This window comes from Mastigoproctus giganteus, chromosome 6 (assembly GCF_048544385.1).
Source record: "Mastigoproctus giganteus isolate SK-2022 chromosome 6, ASM4854438v1, whole genome shotgun sequence".
In the NCBI taxonomy this organism is placed as follows: Eukaryota; Metazoa; Arthropoda; class Arachnida; order Uropygi; family Thelyphonidae; genus Mastigoproctus; species Mastigoproctus giganteus.
Window position 1 is genome coordinate 118,808,879 of NC_143580.1, and position 18,781 is coordinate 118,827,659.

The 18,781-nt window shown below is 39.4% G+C and overlaps 1 protein-coding gene across 1 annotated transcript in view; it reads left to right on the plus strand.

The window, feature by feature from the left end:
- LOC150084533 (SID1 transmembrane family member 1-like) overlaps positions 1-18,781 on the plus strand; it is a 254,140-nt gene that overhangs the window by 128,065 nt on the left and 107,294 nt on the right. Inside the window, exon 7 of the mRNA XM_090376277.1 lies at positions 6,317-6,373. Coding sequence (XP_090232403.1) covers positions 6,317-6,373 — 57 coding nt within the window. The remainder of the gene's footprint in view (positions 1-6,316; positions 6,374-18,781) is intronic.

An 18,781-nucleotide genomic window follows, 5' to 3' on the forward strand; every position in this document is an offset into this window, starting at 1 on the left:
CTGTTCCCCTCTAAGTCCCTTTTAAAGAAAAATAGTAATTCTACTATTTTTCTTTATTTACTGACTCCAGTATTTTCCCTGAACAGAAGTCAGCCTTACAATAGCTTGAATTCTGTAATTATTCACTTTGCCTTTTGATCTTCTTTAATGAATTTGAGAGACATTTGCACATATCTAATCTCTGTTTACTAATTTATTTACTTTTAACTTCAATAATTTCTCTTTCACTTTTTTCTCATCTATCACAGAATCAGTTAGCTCTTGGTTATAACAGTTATAACTTGGTATATTTCTGGTGTTTCCTTTCTTAAAAACATCTTCATGTGTGAACGTAGATGCAAAATATTTATTTAGTTTCTTAGCAGTCTGAACAAGATCAATAGTTTTGCTACCACATTGGGTGGGCCAAGATGGCTTATCCTTTACCTTCAAGTGTATTAACATGTGCAAAGAATTCTTGGTATCTTTCTTTGCATTCTTAGTCGGAGATTTCATTCTCTGCCTGAGCTTGCTCTAACCCCCTTAGTGTTGACTTGATTGCAGACTAGTTTGTAGTCTTTGATTGCAGACTAGTGTGTTTTCCTGATAATTTATAATCATACAATGTTTTTCTCCACCACTAGTCTAATCAATTCATTTGATGAGACTCAAATTCATCAGATTCATTTTTTTATATATATTTATTTTTATATATTTGTATATCTTGTTTTTTCCTACTATGGTCTTATATTTGTTTATAATTCTATTAGTTAACTAAAGTCCTTCAAGTTCATCTAATTTGTATACTGTAGTTCTAATAGTGGTGTAAGTATTCATGTGCCTGTTTTTAGGTCTTAGTAACTTAACTCAGCTCATGTATTTGCTTGTCCCTTGGGGACCTTCTAGTAGGTATTATAATCCTCAATGCCCTGCTTTTCATTCTGCTACATTTCCTTATAGAAGCAGCACAAGAATATTTTTTACCTCTGCTTGTGGCTGCTTTTAATCTATTAGTCTGTCTATTTCTGACCCCCACAACACTGCGTTGATGGCATTAGCAAATATTTTTGCATCACTTCTCTTTAAATGTATCTCTATCCCATCCATGTAAGAACAGTCTTTCCTGACAAGCACAGACCAAGCTGAGAAAATGCTCCTGTAAGTCTTAGAGCCTGCCTCTCCAGGACAGAATTGATTGACAAGGCTCTCATGTTCTTCCTGCTATTATTCCAGACAAATTGCAGAAACTTTCAAATTTTTTCAGTAAAACCCAAAATTTATTCTTAATATCATTAGCATGTAAAACATTATCAACTTTTGTGTTCTTAAAAGATGATAGCTGCTCCTAAACATCATTAACCTTTGTCTCTGGTAGGATCACTGTGGTCCTATTCCACCTATCTTTCTTATTCATTTCCCATCATATGCTTAATAATAGTTACTTCCTGTGAGGGAAGTAACTATTATTAACTCTCTGCCCTCGTGGTCCTGTGTTGTTTTTGGTTCAAGAGCATGCTCTATCATTGAGCTGGGTAGAATGCTTGATGGATCTCCTCTTTACAATTCCATTAACTGCATCAGTCATGCTTTTCAAGCCGTAATAGAGGCTTGATTAATGTGTAATGCCGTAGAAAGAATCATAATTCCAAATTTGCAACACATCTGGCCCATAAAGATTGCTAAATTTGCACTAAATCTGCTTGCATTTTGCATCAAAAACACCCTTTTGGGCCAACTTTTCATTATGATAAAAAATCTCTTTCCTTATCCATTTTACCCCTTCTCTTTTATAATATGATTGCTGACAAACAATTTCTTTCCCATTTGCTTCAATCAATTAGAGGAAAATTAAAATTATCCATAATAAGACATTCACATATATTTGTCCATTCCATTTGCATGTAGAGGCTCTCATCATAATCTTCACAATCACCTGGCCTGCAGATTACTCCCACTCTCATTATACCTTTGCTTCCAACTATCCCACACCATACAGATTCAATACTAGCATACGAAACATCTGAATCTGGGAAAGCTTTCGTCGTTCTCAGGCTGCTTTTGATAAGAAGCATGACCCTACCACCCTTCTGTTTGTACTGACCTTCCTAAATACATTGTACATAACGCACTGAAACTCATCATGCCTTATCTCCTGGTGGCACCATTTCCCTATTATATCAATGTTACTTGTCCTAACCAGCAGTTTGAATTCACTCATTATATTAATGACACTTCTGACATTACTGTATAAATAATTAAGACTTGGTGTTTTTGTATAGTTAACTACCCTGACACACCCCTTGAAGTTATTTAAGCTTGCTTCCTTGGTATTAGCTATCTGCTCATTTGAAACATTTCTGCCCTCAGAACATCTTGCTAATATAATCTGTTGCAGTAACAAACAAGGAATCTTGAGGTGTGTGCAGGCATTACTTTGACCAGTATTATCAGATAAGCATGTATCTATATTACCCTTGTCCCCTCCCAAACTAGCAGTTTCCCTGAATCTTTAAGGTATCCTCAATGATAATGGCAAAAACTCTTGTACCACCTTTGTTTAAATGTATTCCGTCTCTACAAAACAGATTCCTTCTACTTACGAGTGTGGGCCAAACTGATGAAAATTTTCCCTCCAAAAGCCTTGCAGAGTCCTTAAAGTCTTGAGTTAATCCACAAGGCTTTTAGCATATATAATCTCTCCTATCATATATAGTTAACATGATAGGAGAGAAACAGCCAAAAGAAACAAATAGCCAAGAGAAACAGCCCATCATAGCTGGGCTGTTTCTCTTGGCTATTTCTGTATGAGTCATGATACCCTCTGATGAAGTGATCAAGGTGGATCTTGTTACGATCATTGTTAAATTTACTAAATATCACAGAAAGTTACTTTTGAAACTTTTTTTTTATAATATTATATTATAAAAATTAAAATTTCAAACTATTACAGGAAAAAACTTATATCAAAATAAACTTTATAATATATTAAATAAATTAATTAAAAGCAATCATCTAACCTCCTTAATCCTAATCTGAACCTCTCTAATCACTATGCTCTCCCTGCACTATGAAGACAAGTCTGCTCACTACGAATGCAAACAGATAATTACAGATCAACTTTTAGCTGTTGTAAGCTTCAGTACTTTTCATTGCTCTGTAACTATCCCATGCTATCTTTTTCTGTTCTATTAGACTGGCCAGCTCTGTATTCATCCATTTCGGCATCCTCCTCATGCAGTACTTCCTTAATGGTATGTGTGCGTTCATAACTTCTGTGATTTTTGCTTTAATGCTATTCTGTAATTCAAATGTATTCGCTCTTACTCTGCAATTCACCCAGTTAAGATGCTATATAGTGCCTTAAACTGTCATAATCCCCTCTTCTTAAATTGAAACCTGTGCCTTTACCTTTAACTACTGCAACATCTTTCTTCATTTTCTAACTAATGGCTACATGATCACTGCCCGCCAATGGTTCCTGTACTTTAAGCCCTGTGATGTCATCTTGTTTATGATTAGCACTTAGCATTAGTAGAGGCATATGATAATGCAAGAAAGCAAGCTTATGCAGCATCAGCCAAAAAAAAAAAAACCTTCCACTTCACCCCTCCGTTCGTTCGAAATACCTGGCCAGCCGAGCCTTAAATTTATTTAGGCTATCAACTTCCACAACAAGGGATGGAAGTCTGTTCCACCAACCAACTACCCGCTGGCTAAAGGCAAATTTCCGCACATCTATCCTACATCTGTCTTTCCTCAATTTGAATTTATGCCCTCTCAGGTGATTATTCTGAGCAAGAGGAACAATCCCATCAGCATTGAGCATGCTCAAACCATTCAAGGTTTTATATACCTCTATCAGATCACCTCACTGGTGCCTAGTTTCCAGACACTGTAATTCGCAAAACTTAAGTCTTTCTTCATAAGAGCAACCCTTTATTCCATTCACTAATCTTGTTGCCCTCCTCTGTACTCGTTCCAGCAGCTCTACATCCTTCTTGAAATGAGGTCTCCAGACCTGTATACAGTACTCTAAGTGTGGCCTGACCATTGCCTTATACAAGGGAATAATCACCTCCTTATCCCTGCTAGAAAAATTCCTATATATCATTGACAATACACCATGAGCTCCTCATATCACGTATATTCTTCCGATTTTCACGTATCATTTACTTTTTTAATTGGTGAGGTAATAAAGGGTAAATTTGTGCTTAATATATCTTTGCTTTTATAGCCTGTGGATAATATTCCTCCTATTTTTGCTAATTAGAATCGCTGTTTAATAGAATTAAAATTCAATTCACAAACATGATCAAAATGACCGGCACTTACTACACATCGTATAGTGAATGGTACTTTGCTATGGTGACTCCATCATAACATGATTTGATTGTACAGTGAACCAATTGTAAAGCGGAGGATAATTGGGGCAGCTGCTTAATCAGGCCAAAATGCACTAGTCCCAATATGTCCCAAATAATCAGAATGGACTGTAATATGAAACTTGTACTTCTCCACAAGCAATATCCAGAAATCACAATTAATGAAACCATCAGAACCATTAAAAACTCCTCCCCCATAAACACAATCTGCTTAGACCAGTCCAAATTCATATTTCCCTTTTACATGAGTATGAGAGACACTGTTAATATACTTGTCAAAAAACATGTTAAAGTCAGATTTAAGGGTAGCAAAAACTTTAAAGAAATCGTTATCTCCTCCCCCCTCCCATTTAATGAGAGATATATCTAAAAATCTGGCTACAGGTGTGGCAAGTTCTGATGACTATGCCTTCCAAAACTCAACCTAAGGTCTTAAACGTCACACAACACCAAAAAAGAGGGACTTCCTTGAGGCATTTGATATACAGAAAGACTAAAAAAATCTGTCAAAAGAAATATTGGTAGAGTTACTCTCCCTCTGTCCTGGATAACTTTCTTCAGTGGAGTATCAGCAAGAAAAAATTACAAGTACAATAATAACCACCACAACAATTTATAGAATAGTCGTAACTATCAAGTATTCTCCAAACCACCTGCCCCATTATTTCTGCCAGCAGCAATGAAATGCATCTTGTGGCATATCACTGGATGCATTGTCATTTAGATCAGCCTACTCACTCTCTACCAGCATTCAATGTGACTTTCAGTGAAGATAATCCACATATCCAATCAAGACTGGGTAGTACTGGTTACTTGACTTCTCTTTGTCCTGGGCTGCTCATTTTCTTTCAGGCTTTACTATGTCTCTGCTAACAATGACAGGATGACTATACAGGGTGACAAACTTGCAGGAGGTGTAGGGGGCACAAAGACGAATCAGAATCACAAAGCATTGCAGGATCCAAAATGCCTTCATCATGCAGTAGAGGACGTTGAATGGGAGGTCACGTGAACAGCGATCCCGCTGGAAGTCAGCATTTACGAACCATTTCTGTTGAAGAAACCAAGTAGCAAAAGTCCTCCAGCGTGGATAATCTGCAGGCTCCAATGATTGGACGCGTTGCAGATGGTATGAACTCATTTGGTTTGTTGACAGTATCCTCCATACAGTGGATTGGGAAATACCCAATCGTTGGCCTATCGCTCGAGTACTCGTACTCGGATTGCCTTCTGCAAGATGTAGGACATTCTCCTCATTGTCTGGCGTCCTCGTCGTTCGCTCTCGATTAATGGTACCTCTCGTGAAACAACCAGTCTCATGTAACCTTCTGTGCACATGTGCGAAAATCGTATGGTGAGGAGCACACCTGTGCAGGAAACGTTCCTGGTACAAGCGCAGAGCGCCACGCCCATTACACTCTGCAGCTCCATACGCGAGGTGCATGTTGGCCAGTTCAACGTTTGAACACTCGTCCATCCTACTGCCTCTGGAACCGGTTCGCAAATGCTGACTTCCAGTGGGATCGCTGTTCACGCGACCTCCTGCTCAACGTCCTCTTCCGCATGACGAAGGCATTTCGGACCCTGCAATGCTATGTGATTCCGATTCGTCTTTGTGCCCCCTACACCTCCTGCAAGTTTGTCACACTGGTAGTGAATCACCCTGTATACATAATTTCTTCATCCAGGATTTAATCATCTGCATGTGTAATTTTATAAGTTTGTACTTTTACCAATTCCTCACAGATGAATGGAATGTAGGTGTTTTTTATAATGTACAGTGATTAAATATTTAAATTATGAAAAATCGACATACTGTCGTGGACATTTTAATAAAAAAAAAAGTCATTTTCTATACTGTTTTTCATCTCACTTCAACCCTGAGCTATTGAGAGTACACTGTATTTAAATAGATGATGTTATAATAAATGATTGAGGAACGTTAATCTTTCTAGTTGGCTTGAATAGAAGACTGAAGCAAGCAAAACTTGTAGTATTTACCACTATATCTGGTAAGTACAGAAGTTATAATTTATGCAGATTCAGTAAAAGTGTATGTATGTGTTAATTCTGCATTATTCTAGAACTGTTCATATTATTGTTGTCGTCATTATTATTATTGTTGTTGTTTGGTGGTAAGGTAGTATTGTCGACATATGTCATCTGACACTCCGAGCACCTTGTTGATATATTTTCTATAGTTCCTGGTATCAATTAACTAGTCTTGGATGGCGAGCACGAATCCTTCAATTTTAGAAAGAGTGTCCTGCTCAAGAGTCATTCGAAGGCAATTTATGTATGTGATCTTGATAGAGGTCATTATAGTATCTATCATGGAGTATGTGTTCCCTCCATTCAGGTTGCTTTAAGCAGGCCTCTCAGTCTCTGATGGTATTTTTTGGTCAGGCAAGCCTTGTGCTCTAACTACTGAGCCTGCATAATCCCCAGGTGTTTGTAGGTCTCTCCCCCTGTCAAGGCTTCAATCTTTTTACGTCTGCAGCTGGTAGTTTCAGCCAACTAATTTCCCCTCATGCAGTCCAGGGACCTTGCATTTGTCTAGACCAGTGGTTTTGACCAATTTTTTTTAATAATGGCACCTTTAAATAATTTATTTTATTTTGTGGCACCTGTACTCAATTTTCTGCCTGTTACATCCGATTCTCTCTCTCTCTCTCTCTCTCTCTGTGTGTTTGTGTGTGTAATATTAAAAAAAATGTTATATGATAGTTATTACAATAATATGACTATAAACAAAATTACAATTCATAATGCAAATTATATATATATATATAATAATTTTATTCTTTATATAGAGGTACTGAATTATAGGATCAATTATAGATCACTACAGAATTAAAAAGATATTGTACACCTTTTTATAATGAAATAAATAAATTAAAAAAAAAAACAAAGATTTAAGTAACTTAAACCCAAATGACGTGGCACCCCTTGAATGTTGTTGCAGCACCCTGGTTGAAAACCACTGTTCTAACCCAAATTCCATCCTGATATCATTGCTGAATTCTTCAATGATCCGGAGTAGTTGCTGGAGTTGCTTCTTGGGTGCCACGTAGAGCTTGATGTCATCCATGTACATCAGGTGGGAGAGGGTGCGCAAGTTTTTTCTTCCTTCTTTGAGGTTATATCCATACTTGCTGTTGTTGAGCATGGTGGATAGTGGGTTGAGTGCCGGACAGAACCATAGTGGGCTCTGTCAGGCATCTCCCTGAAAGATTCCTCTCCCAATGGGGATCGGTCTGGTTGTGATGTTCTCAACCTTGACGGTGGTATTCCATTTCACTATGGTTGCTTCTAGGAAATTTGTCACTGTCAGATTGACTTTGTAGATCTTTAGCATCTGCTAGCCAGCTATGAGGCACGGAACAAAGTCCGTGTGGTAATTGATATAGGCCCTGTACAGGTTGCAGCACTTCTTGTAGGCTTGCTCTATAACTATGGCATCATTGGTTAATTGCTACTTGCATCCTTTGCTCATCCCCATCCATCCTTTCTGCTGTTTAGCCGTGATTTTCTGGCTCTCCAAGTGATCTGATATCTTCTTTGCTATGTAGCTGGTCAGGATGTTTGTACATCATCCGGAGACAGGTAATTCGACTATATTTTGCCAGGTTTCTTTTATCTTGGTCTTTACCATTCAGGTATGTGATTCCTTGAGTAAGAAACACTGGATGACATCATTCGGGTGAACAGCTCTGCTAGTGTGTGTGTGTGTGTGTGTGTGTGTGTGTGTGTGTGTGTGTGTGTGTGTGCGCGCGCGCGCGCGCGCAAATGAACTTCTTGTACCAGTAGTTTGTGATGTTATCTATTCCTGGGTTTCATCAGTTATGGGAGTTCCTGATCAACTGTTTTACTTCTTCCTCCCAAATCTCGCATTCTCTCATCTCTTGTACGTTCTTGGTTTTCTTTCATTCTAGTTCTGTCCAGGGGGTTTGGCTGTTATGTCTTACTTCACTGCTCCCCATATTGGCTCCCCATAACTGCCCGATTGTCTTCTGTTCCGGTGGTCCATTTCCATCTTTCCAGTCTTGTCCGGTACTCCTGTATAGGGCTTACAATACCGAGATTCCGGGATCACGCTAATTTTTTTTTTCTGGTATTGATACAAAAATACTGATTTTTCGGTACTAATTTAAAAAATAATTATCCATGATTTATTCACATAAAGGTTGTAAAATCGACAATAATAAATCATTAATGCTGCTGAATTTGCAAATGAGGGATTGTTATACACAGTAAAAATACAACGGAAACCTGAAAACGTCATGAAACTGTAAAACATAAAATCTTACAAATATATTTCTCTTAGTAAGTATAGTGTGTGTGTGGAAGTAAAGCATTTAAGGAATAACGAAAACATCATCACGGAAATATTTCCATTAGTGGCAGTAGGCACTGGTAGTGCAATTAAGGAATATGGTGAACAGTGGTATGGCGCCGACCGGGCTAGCCGGGTGGGTGCCTGCCTGGCAACTCAAAGGTCGCGGGTTCGATTCCCGCCTCGGGCTTGGATCAAAGTACTGCAAAAAACCTTGGGAGGTGCATTATGGCCACAGAAGCCTATGCGCCAACAACTGCCCGAAAAAAAAAAAAAGAACAGTGGTATGGCAGGTGCGGAAGGGTTAAAATTAAAAGCCTCTGAACAATAGTTTAATCCCTCTATTACATTGCTACTTGAGGATGTGATACTTAATGCATTTTGGGAAAGGGTGTCGGTATGGAGCAGTTCAAAGGTATTGTGAACAGGGGATCTTGCGGTAAAAGAATTGTGAAGAATTGTGCAAAGGTATTGTGAACAGGGGATCTTGCGGTGTGGGAAAAATATTCTGTTTTTCCCACCAAAGGAAGAAGAAGAAGAATGAGTTTGAAGAATAGCACTGTGATTGGGTCAGGTTTAAATTAGATAAGGAAAGATATGTAAATGCATGCAAACCCTAGTGGGGTTTGCACATAAGCTTGCGTATAAAAAAGTAGTACAAGGGGCAATTGTAACTTGCAATCAATTCAATAAATAAATGAGAAGGAAATAAATAAGATGCTTGCACCAAAAGAGGGGTTTGTGGTCGTTGTTCGGAGGGGTTTGCAGACTTCCATTGGTAGTTCTGGATTCAGTTCGGGTCCAGTTCTGGGAGTGTCCAGCTAAATAGTTAAGGGTTCCGCCAGGCATGTTCCTGTGCTAGAAATTAATCTGAAAGTTGAACAAGCCAGTCAGATAGTGCCCTGGCTTCTATTACTACTACTGCTGTGGTAATTTCCTTCAATATTAACAGTGAATTGTTCTCAAAATCCTGAGATAAGACAGTACTGGAAGAGCTATACAGCAGGGATGCAGAGTTCAAAGGGGGGGAGGGAGGGAGGGAGAGGGAGAGAGAGAGAGAGAGAGACATTACCACACTCCGTGGAAGGAATCTGCACAGAGGAATCCCACCATGAAAGAGAAGGAAGGTAAGTCCTCTGAACTGTGTTGTTTTGTAAATGGTACTTAGATAAAGTGGGAGATTATTTTAGAGTAAGGTTAGAGTTGAAGAAACACAAAAAATAAGGAAATGCTTAGTATTGAGTTGGTTTATTGGTTGAAGTTGTAAAGAAAATTGCTATTGCTAAATTAAGAGAGATTACATGGAATTGTTAGCATTAAGTTAGGGACTTATGGATTGCTATTGTGAAGAGAATTGACATTAATGATGTCAATGATGAGAATTGAGCTGTCGGTTTCTCAAGAGCAATGACTTTTGTTTTAAATTTGTGTCGTTGCTCTTGAGAAACTGACAGCTCACATATAATATATATACGATATACAATATATATACTCGTGTGGGGGGAAATATCCCTCAGCTCCTGTAAATTCTCATTTTTTAACGCAGTCAGTGGGCTTAGTGCTTGAGGGGAGCTGCTGTGTGAAAATCATAACAATGGCCATTGACGGCGATATTAAGGTACAGGGAAATGAAAATAAATAAATAATCCACCCTTACAACTTAGATATGGTTTCCTTGCCAAGCTTAACTGTCAATCCCTTTCTTTCATTAATACGAATATAGTGCCATAAAAAGTCAAAAAGGAAATACTTTTTATTTTTGTAAAAAGGAAATAAGATTTTTTGAAGGTGAGGGAATAAGGGGGGGTTAAATGCAACTGAATTGGAATATCATCAGTTTGGCTGAAAAAAGAAGAAGAAATGAATTACTTAAGTTTATCAAGTGGAAATCTGCTGTAAACCAATGGAAACAGTGAAAGGAGCAAAGGTAGAGTTGGCTTTCTGGTCCATAAAGATATAAAAAACATTTTGCAATTCAAAAGTGTATCACCAAGGATGTCAAGACTACTACTCAGGATTTCTAAGAGGTATAAGCTAAAGGTTATAATGATTTATGCACCACCATCGAGCCATGATGATGAAGAGGTTGAAGAAATGTACACCGAAATTGAGAGTCTTCTAGATGAACAGAAAACTCACCACACTACAATTATGGGGGACTTCAATGCTAAGGTTGGAAAGAGACAAAACAGTGCAGAAAGGGGAACTATAGGAAATTTTGGAATCAGTGAAAGAGGTGAAAGACTTGTGGAATTTGCAGAATCTCAAGGAATGTTGGTAATGAACACTTTTTTTCAAGATAAGGTCGAACAGAAAGTGGACACGGAAGAGCCCAAATGGATTAACAACTAACGAAATCGACTTCATCCTCACTAACAGAAGATATATCGTGAATGATGTTACCGTCCTGAACAAGGTAAATGTTTGAAGTGATCACAGAATGGTAAGGTGCATACTTAATATAGAGCGCCTCCGTAGCCAGGTGGGCAGGAGCAGCAGTGCGTAGCACGCTTCTTGATCAGACCATGGTTCGAGCCCGAGACCACCAAATACAGAGGATGCAGAAAGGTCAGGGAATGACCACTCATATCCCCAGAGCAATATGGCCTTAGTTGCTAATGCTCCTAAAAGCCATATAACAACAACAACTTGATATGGATGTAAGAAAAGAAAGGAAAAAACTTACTTGAGTAAATAATACAAAGGTCTTTGAGATAACAGAAGAGGAGAAAAAGCAGTATGTACTGGAACTTAAGAACAAGTTTGAGCTTCTGCAGAATGCTCAGGACCAAGATATCGACGAGGAATATTACAACTTTCTGAAAGTGATAAAGCCCAAGAAACCTATAGGTAAAAAGAAATCCAAAGAAGAAAAATTAGGCAAGAAACACTTGTTATGATGAACCGAAGATGACAAATGAAGAGCATGGAAAACACTGACAAGGAGAAAATTGAGTATACTGAGTTATGTAAAACCATTAGAAAGTGACTCGGAGGACATAAGAAAATTTAACACAAAAAAAGTAGAACAATATTAAAGAAAAACAAAGGATTTAAATCAACAGCCATGAGCAGTAATACAGAAAGACAAATGATACTGAAACAGAAGAATAGTGATGGTGTACTTATAAATAGCAGAGAAGGCATAATTCAAATAGCAGAAGACTATTATAGAGAATTATACAAGGAGTGAGGGAATGATGCCAGCAGTGTGGAAGATGGATCACAAATTAGTAACTCATACAACATACCTGATATCCTTCCTGATGAGGTAGAACATGCATTGAAGAATCAGAAAGCCCAAGGGGAAGTTGAAGTTACTGCAGAGTCATTAAAATTGGGAGGAAGAGACATGACAAAAACTGCCAAGACTCTTCACAAAATGCATTAGAAAAGGTGTGATGCCTAAGGAGTGGAATAATGTAATCATAGTTTTGCTGCATAAGAAAGGATATAAATCAGAAATTGGAAATTATAATTTTTGGAAATTAGCTTGTTATCTACAAGTTGTTCACAAGGGCCATTACTAACAGATTAGAAAGAATACTTGATGAGAATCAAACGAAAGAACAAGCTGGCTTTAGGACAGGATTCTCAACTATGTATCGCCTTCACGTAATATCACAGCTAATGGAGAAAGCAAATGAATATAAAACACCAATACGAAATTTTTAGAAATCTTCAAGTACCGTGTTAATAGACTAGAAAAGAATAGCGAAACACCATTATGCCTGGCATTTGTGGATTATGAAAAGACATTTGACTCTACAGCATAAGGCAATGTTTCAGGCACTGGAAAGACAAGGCATAGATACCCCATATATTATGATTTTGAAGAAAATATATGAGAATGCTACCTCCTTTATTAGACACAATATCTCCGAAGTTGTTTACTGCTGCCCTTGAGGAAACTTTCAGAAGATTAGACTGGTTTCAGAAAGGAGTCAATGTGAATGGAGAGTACCTAAACCATTTACGATTTGCGGATGACATTGTGATCATAAGCCACGATCCCAAAGAATTAGAGGAAAATCTTAATCAGTTATACAGAGTTAATAAGGATTTTGAACTAAAGATGAAAATGGCTAAAACAAAAGTAATGATGAACAAGTATGCCACAGAAAGGGATATAATCATTGAACGAGCAGTAATTGAAAAGGTGGAGTTTTATACTTATCTGAGACAAGTCATTAGCTGTAATAATGATAAACGGCTGGAGGTCAAGAGAAGAATAAATTTTGGATGGATAGCATTCAGGAAATATAGTTACATACTGAGGAGCAATATCCCAATTTGTCTGAAACATAAAATAATGAACCAATGTGTACTCCCTACCATGACTTATGGAAGTGAAACTTGGGCACTTGCCAAAAGAATGGAAGAGAAGCTGAGAACTACACAGCGAAGAATGGAACAAATTTATTGATAATCAGACTGTTAGATAAGAAGAAAAACACATGAATTAGGCAGCAAACTCAAGTAAAGGACATTCTTATCAAAACTAAAGAACTAAAATTGTCTTGGGCAGGACACATAGCTTGAAGTCATGATGACAGATGGACTAAGAAAATAACAGAATGGTACCCAAGAGGAGCTAGAAGAAAACATGGAAGACAACAACGGAGATGGACAGATGAAATTCATGATTTTGTGGGTAGTAAATGGAAGGCCATTGCAGAAAACAAAAGGAACTGGAAAGTTGCCAGAGAGGCCTTCATCTGGGGTAGTGTATCACTCTAAAATAGCTCATCTCAAAATATTAAATGGCATATTTACTTTGCAACATCATAAAAACGTTGCGCATCACATCTGATTTAAAATAAACTCTAGTTGATCTCCCCCGAAAGAAACTTTCTTGATTTGTTCTTTTTTCGCCACTCAACTGTCCTTTCGTGTTTTTTTTATTTATTTTTTTTATTTTACAATTAAACTCAGACTGGAAAAGAGTTCTGCACATTTTTGAAAACATTCCTCTTCAACTTGGATGTGTCATCAGATCTTTCGATAAATACTACACATAATGGAACAACTATAGATGGTGTATTTAGTCATGAACTAAAATCTCTTCGATGTAAAAATTATATATCCTACTTTAATTATCACAGATTAATACTTTCTGTAACCGATACGTAATTATTATTAATAAAATAAAAACATTGTTATATTATTATCCATGAATTTTATTAATATCTGAAATTTAAAACGTTTTTAATGTCTGCCGATGACTGATAAAGGCAAAACACTTTAAATATACTAGGTGCAGGTATGTAAGGGGCATCCACGATGTGTCATCTGTTACTCTGGGATCCTCCATGATGTATTTCCTGTAGTTGCTGGTGTCAGGACACAATATGTACCTGGTACAGAATTTATTATTAGTATTAATATTGCTCATATATTATTTTTCTCCCCGATTGGGGGTTCCACCTGGTGACGGGTATTGCTACCAAGTACACAGGGTAGTTGTTATGTCTGGTGTTACTGTTGGGCCACAAAATCTGACTATCCTACAGGTGTTCAGAATTGCAACTTTCTGGAGTTCCTTGTAGGTGTTCACTGGGAGACCTATTGCTGCTAGGCTGTTATGTATGGTACCGTGCCTGTGGTTGACACGGTGATCAGGATGGTCGTAACTTGTTGCACATGCCACATTTCTTTGATCTCTTCTCTTAGGTTCTTGTATTTCCTGATTTTTTTCCCAATGGGTTTTCTGCAGGATGCCAGTGTTCGGTACCACAATGTTAATCAGATAGCCTTTTCTTCTTGTCGACAAGGGTTATGTCCAATCTGTTGTGCAGGATTGTCCTCCCTTATTATGGCACAATCCCAGTATAGCTAGTAGGTTGGGGTCTCTAGTACTGCCCATGGTTCGTACTTGTAGTACAGAGGCGCCTCTGTAGCCAGGTGGGCAGGAGCAGCAGCAGTGCATAGCACACGCTTCTTGATTAGACTGGGGTTCGAGCCCATGCCAACCAAATACGGAGGATGCGGAAAGATCAGGGAATGACCATCGCATATCCCCGGAGCAATATGGCCTTAGTTGCTAATGCTTCTAAAAACCAAATAAACAAACAAACTTGTAGTAGAGTACACTTTCTTTGATCAACTGGTATTTCCTTGCAACTTCTGATGTATTATCCTGGCTACCTGGTCGTGTCTGTGAGTGTACTCAGTCTGAGTGATCACCTTGCATCCCATGTTGATGTGTTGAATTGTTTCTGAGGCCAGGTGGCATTGTTGACATGTATCATCTGACACTCTGGGCTCCTTGGCAAAGTATTTTCTGTAGTTTCTAGTGTTGGATGGCGAGCATGAATCTTTCAGTCTTGGGGAAGAGCGTCTCGCTCGTGAGCCATGCATTGCAAGCAGTTTTATCTGTGTGATCTTGATGGAGATCATTGTGGTGTCTGCTACAGAGTGTCTTCTCTGCCCATCTTTCTAACTTCATTTGTGCCTCCTGTTTGGGAGGGCACTCCCAAACAGGAGGCACAAATGAAGGTTGAGTGGGGTTATACCACTTGTCTATCTTCCTTATGGCCTCATGGAGTGGTGCTGTATATTTCTGGAAGTAATCCTTCAGGTTAGCAATCACTGTCTTCTGTTGCCTGACGAGGTCTATCATGCCCTTTCCTCCTCCTTTCCGGGTAATTGTCAGTCTCTCCATAGCTGATTTTGGGTTGTGTTGGCAGCTCTTGGTCATCATTGTCCTTGTCTCGTGGTATCCTCCAGCTCAGTGTTAGTCCAATCTATGACCCTGAAGGAGTATGTTATCACTGGGAGTTTTCCTGGAAGTAATCCCTCAAGTTCTTAATTGCTTTATTTTGTTCAGTGAGGTCATTCAAACCCATCTCTCCTTTATCAGCTGTGTCAGTCTCTCAATAGCCAACTTGCAGTGGTGTTGGCACCTCTTGTTCATCATTATTCTGGTTCAGCTCATAATCTCTTTCAGCTCTGTGTTGGTCCAATCTTTGATCCAAAGGAGTACATTAGTACTGGAACTGCATAAGTATTTATGGCTGTGACCATGCTCCTACCATTCAACTTTGATTTTAGCAGGCTTTTCAGTCATTTTCAGTGAAGTGAGCCTTGATCTACTTGTGTTCTAACTGGTGAGCCTCCATCATCCCCACTGCCTCTGTCATGGCTTCAATCTCTTCACCGGTCTTCAGCTGGCAGTTTCGTTCGGCTGGATGTCCTTGAAGCAATCCATGGGTCTTGCATTTGTCTAGGCCAAATTCCATCCTGATGTCGGTGCTGAACTGTTTGGTGATCCCGAGTAGCTGTTGGAGTTGATTCTTTGTTGCTGCATAGAGTTTGATGTCAACCATGTACAGGGTCCAGTCACATTATTATGACCACTTACCTAGTATCCAGAGTATGCACCTTTCGCAGCATGCACCGCAGCCAGCAGGCGCACTATAGCCCCAGCAGCTCGTGTGCCATTAAACCCCCATCACAACAACAACAACCGCAGCCAGCTGCCATGGGAGGGAGTCAATAAGTCTGTGGAAGGTTGCTACAGGTATCTATGACCCATGCCGATTGCAGTGCACGCCAGCATTCCTGTAGGTTCTTTGGTGTGGATCCATCCATTTGATGTATCGATCGAGATGGTCCCATAGATTTTCAATTGCGTTAAAATCCAGTGAATTCCGTGGCCAAGGGAGTAGCTTGAAGTCTTCGTCGTGCTCCTCAAACGACTCACAGACAATTTTGGCAACTTGGCACATTGTCTTGCTGATAGATACCATCGTCCCCAGGGAACACGGTCAACATGTATGGGTGTACCTGACCGGCAACGACTGATAGGTAACCATTTGCATTCAAGGTGCCCTCCAGAGGTATCAGTGGACCCAAGCCATGCCATGAAAACATTCCCCAGACCATAATTGTTGTTTCTAGTTGGTCGCTTCCATTCTGCTTGCTTTTTTCCAAGATTGCAGGATCTATCGGGTTCTTCTTGATGATGGTTGGGCTCAGGTCTGCTATTTGCTGTTCAATCTGAATAGTCTGGAATCGTGACAGCTACTTAGTGTAGTTTCATTCTGTACATTGTCAATCTATCTCTGGCTTCGTTACTTTGTAGTATGCTTGCATGATGAAGGTATGATGCTCCACTTCATCTTTTAGCTTCTTCTGGGTGGTCATCAGTGCAGTTGCACAGGAAGCACGTCTAGTTTGCCGAGAGCAATATACGCATTGGGCTGGATGGTCTTGCTCTTCAGTTGTGGTAGCCATATAGGAGACAGCACCACTTACTTTGTTGTTGTACACAGGACACGGTCTCTGACTTTTTGAACCAGCCACTCTGCCTAAGGCCTGAATGTGAGTGACTTTATTATGTGCCACACTTACAGTATGTTCAATATTTCTACAACTCTTCATTCAGTTACGGAGGTGGAACTATTTAACTTTGACATCCAGTGATGGGTGGTAGTTATGGGAGTGACGCTAGATGGTGCCACTCTCTTCCTCTGCCATCACTTCAACCTTGGGGGAAGCAAGTTCAATGAGGAGACTTCTCAGATTTTCCCCCACTCCTCTGCTATTTTCTCTCCCCCCACACCATGCTGGGATTCAAACCAAGGTCCATGATATTGATTGTCTGCTGTAATGACCACTGGGATATTCACATCCCTTTTATTATTAAAAAATCCCCATTTTCTATTGTGTATGGAATTTTTTTCCGCCCCGTGACAAGTACTGGTCCCAAGTTCATGGTTGTTTGTGTCCGATTACTGTTATAATTATTGTTACCGTTGGTCAAAGAACAGTCTTATGATCCTACAGGTGTTCAGGTTCATGGCTTTCTGGAGTTCCATATAAGTGTGCTCTGGGAGGTGTATTGTTGCTGGATTCTTATGGAGGCGCTTTGACACCATGCCCATGGTTGACATGATGAACTGGATGGTCATTACTTAGCATTAGTAGAGGTATGATGCAAGAAAGGAAGCTTATGCAGCATCAGCCAAAAAAAACGTTCCCATTTCACCCCTCCGTTCGTTCCAAATACCTGTCCAGCTCAGATTAAATTTATTTAGGCTATCAATTTCCACAACAAAGGAAGGAAGTCTGTTCCACCAACCAACTACCCGCTGGCTAAAGGCAAACTTTTGCACATCTATCCTACATCTGTCTTTCCTCAATTTGAATTTATGCCCTCTCAGGTGATTATTCTGAGCAAGAGGAAGAATCTCATAGCAGTGAGCATGCTCAAACCATTCAAGGCTTTATACACCTCAATCAGATCACCTTGCAGGTGCCTACTCTCCAGACACTGTAATTTGCAAAACTTAAGCCTTTCTTCATAAGAGCAACCCTTTGTTCCATTCACTAATCTTGTTGCCCTTCTCTGTACTTGTTTCAACAGCTCTACATCCTTCTTAAAATGAGGCCTCCAGACCGGTTTACAGTACTCAAGATGTGGCCTGACCATTGTCTTATACAAGGGGATAATCACCTCCTTATCCCTGCTAGAAAAATTCCTGTATATCATTGACAAGACACTGAGCTAGTGCAGACCATCAGCACTGCTCATAAAACTTCATATCTGCCTGCACAATTACACGCAGGTCCTTTTCGTTCTTTACCACTGTTAGTGTGGTACCATAGAGTTGATACGTCACTCTGGGGTTACTGCTTCCCATATGTAGTATTTTACATTAGTCAATGTTAAACTTCATTTGCCACATCTCAGCCCATCTGCTCAACTTTTCTAGATCCTGTTGCAGCAGCAGCAGCAGCAGCATAGCGTCAGTAGCGTCCTTAACAACCCTGCCAACCTTCGTATCATCTGCAGACATGGACATTAAGCTTGATATACCATCATCAATATCATTTATAAATACAGAAACCAACAACCAACACTGAACCATGAGGGACTCCACTAATAACATTAGTTCACGATGAGCAGTGTCCATTGATTACCACTCTCTGTCTTCTCCCACTCAACCATCCCTTTATCCATAGCAGCAATTTGCCTCCAATGCAGGCACCTCCATAGCCAGGTGGGAAGGAGCAACAGTGCGTAGCACACGCTTCTTGATTAGACCGAGGTTCGAGCCCATGACCACCAAATACGGAG